Source organism: Sinocyclocheilus grahami, unplaced genomic scaffold (assembly GCF_001515645.1).
Source record: "Sinocyclocheilus grahami isolate Dianchi unplaced genomic scaffold, SAMN03320097.WGS_v1.1 scaffold1621.1, whole genome shotgun sequence".
NCBI classification, from domain to species: Eukaryota; Metazoa; Chordata; class Actinopteri; order Cypriniformes; family Cyprinidae; genus Sinocyclocheilus; species Sinocyclocheilus grahami.
Window position 1 is genome coordinate 10,989 of NW_015506800.1, and position 2,263 is coordinate 13,251.

Consider the following 2,263-nt stretch of genomic DNA (forward strand, 5'->3'; position numbering starts at 1 on the left):
ACACTCTCTCACATGCTGAAACACTCACACAGGCACACTCACGCGCGCTCACACACACGCACACACACGCTCACACACACACTCTCCCACACACGCACTCACACACACGCTCACACATGCTCACACACAGCACTCGACACCGCTGAACACCCAGAAATGAAAGTTCATCATCATGTGCTTCTAAACCTTCATGACTGACTGACTTCTGTGGAAGGAGAGAGATTCAGTGTGCTAATAATAATAAACAGGAACTGAAGCTTCCCGGCTTCAAAAAGCACGCAGAACCACTGTAAAAATATCCTAAATGTCAAACAGTCAGACAGAATTTTTTTAGTTGTGAAATTGCAAGTGTTTCGCGGGTTTTTTTTTTTAATGTAATTTTTCAGTAATTTTACATTTCTTTATTTAAAACAATATTTATGACATCTTCAGCATTATTTGTGCTGTGTACATACATTCATGCCACCTCTGAGCCGCATCAAACAGTGTGTGTAAATGCATCTAATGCCGGTTCAGATGCAGCTCCTGTAGTTCACTTAAGATGCCCATAACTCTAGAGTTTAGATTTTTGGGTGACCTGTTCTTTAGCAATCAGGACAGGAGCGCTCCTCTCAACACTGACCTCCTCTGCTGCGCTGACGGAAATGATCTCATCAGTTATTAATCACCTCTTCTTCTTCAGCAACTGCCTGTGGTGACCTCCAGTAATATCGTGCGCTGCCGCTCCTGTCGAACCTACATCAACCCGTTCGTGACCTTCCTGGACGCTAGAAGATGGAAGTGCAACCTGTGTCACAGAGTCAATGATGGTGAGCGCTAGTGTGATGATGAGTTATTAGTTATTTTGTCATTTATGCGGTATAATATGTGTTTTAAATCGTGTGATCTCAGTTCCAGAGGAGTTCATGTATAATCCGGTCAGCAGATTGTATGGAGCGCCTCACAAAAGACCAGAGGTGCAGAACGCCACCATCGAGTTCATCGCCCCGTCAGAATACATGGTACGAGTTATTATAGTTTTTACTAAGATTTTTATTTTTTTAATCTTATATTTTCTAGGGCTGCCCCCTAATAGTCGACTAACCTTTAGTCAATGAGAAGAAGCTTGGTCAACCAAAATTGTATTAGTCGCTTAGTCACAAAAAAAAAAAATCCACAGGAAGTGTAGAGGTCACACAGTCCGTGATGGACAGATCGTTAACGGCTGGATTTTGTGGTAATACAGTACATTTAATCGCTCGCCTATCATTAATCGACCTCAAATATGGCTTATCATCTGAAATATGTAAGTAGTAGCAACTTTACAAGGCCGCTCAATCTAATGTTAACCTAGAGAAATGTGCGCTGTTCAAGTGTCTGAACAGTAGCGCTCACTTGCTCTTAAAATACTCCGTCATTTTGCTCATACAGATAAGAGTAATGAATGTTTCGAAGCTGTAAAGCCTCTTCGTTTATTTGTGTGCACTCACTATAACAACAAAACATTGCACTTTTGTAAAATAATGAAAGCAAACAGGATGCGCTTTCTGCCGTCTCGGTCTCTGTGAACTTGAGCGTGAAACTGTGTATACTTGCCTTACAGACATGAAAAATATATCTATAGCGAGTGAAATGTCTACTTTCAAATGAAACAATTAAAGTCTGAAAAAACTAATATTCTCAGATTATGTAATCCATATAAAACTTGCATGCATGCGCATCCACTACTGTGGAGAGGACGAGGCAGTGTCGCTGAATTCATTTATTAAAGTGTTAATGCAGTTTAATTGGACTGTTTTTCCCTGACACGTTCATCATCATTACTTCTGCCGGTGTGCTGTGGCAAGCTTTATGCGCGCGCTTGAGCTCTTATTAGGCTGTGTAGGCAATTAAAGGCTCATTAGCATAATTTAAATGGTTTATTAATAAACGTGCGATTAATCGACTAATGCTTAAAATGAACCAGAAAAATCTTAAGTCGAGGGCAGCCCTAATATTTTATGTTTTCATCGTAATTTTAAAGTTTTAGTAATTTTGCAGTATGTTTTTGTCTTTTTTCATTAGTTTTTTGTCTTAAATAATTATGAATATTTTTAATAGTTTTTAGATTTGTTTTCATTTTTAATTTTAGTCATTTAGTTGTGTTTTTGTCATTTTTAGTAGTTTTTTAATGTCTATGAAGTTTAGTAGTTTTAGTTTAGTTTAGTTTGTTTTAGTCAAGTTCAAGTTAATTAAATTGAACAATGCTGCCATTGCAACTAGCTGAAATCAAATGTTTTTTTTT

General features: G+C 38.2%; 1 protein-coding gene across 1 annotated transcript in view; it reads left to right on the forward strand.

Moving 5' to 3' along the window:
* LOC107571604 (protein transport protein Sec24A-like) overlaps positions 1–2,263 on the forward strand; it is a 24,969-nt gene that overhangs the window by 10,433 nt on the left and 12,273 nt on the right. The window contains exons 8-9 of the mRNA XM_016257933.1: positions 683–809; positions 892–1,001. Coding sequence (XP_016113419.1) covers positions 683–809; positions 892–1,001 — 237 coding nt within the window. The remainder of the gene's footprint in view (positions 1–682; positions 810–891; positions 1,002–2,263) is intronic.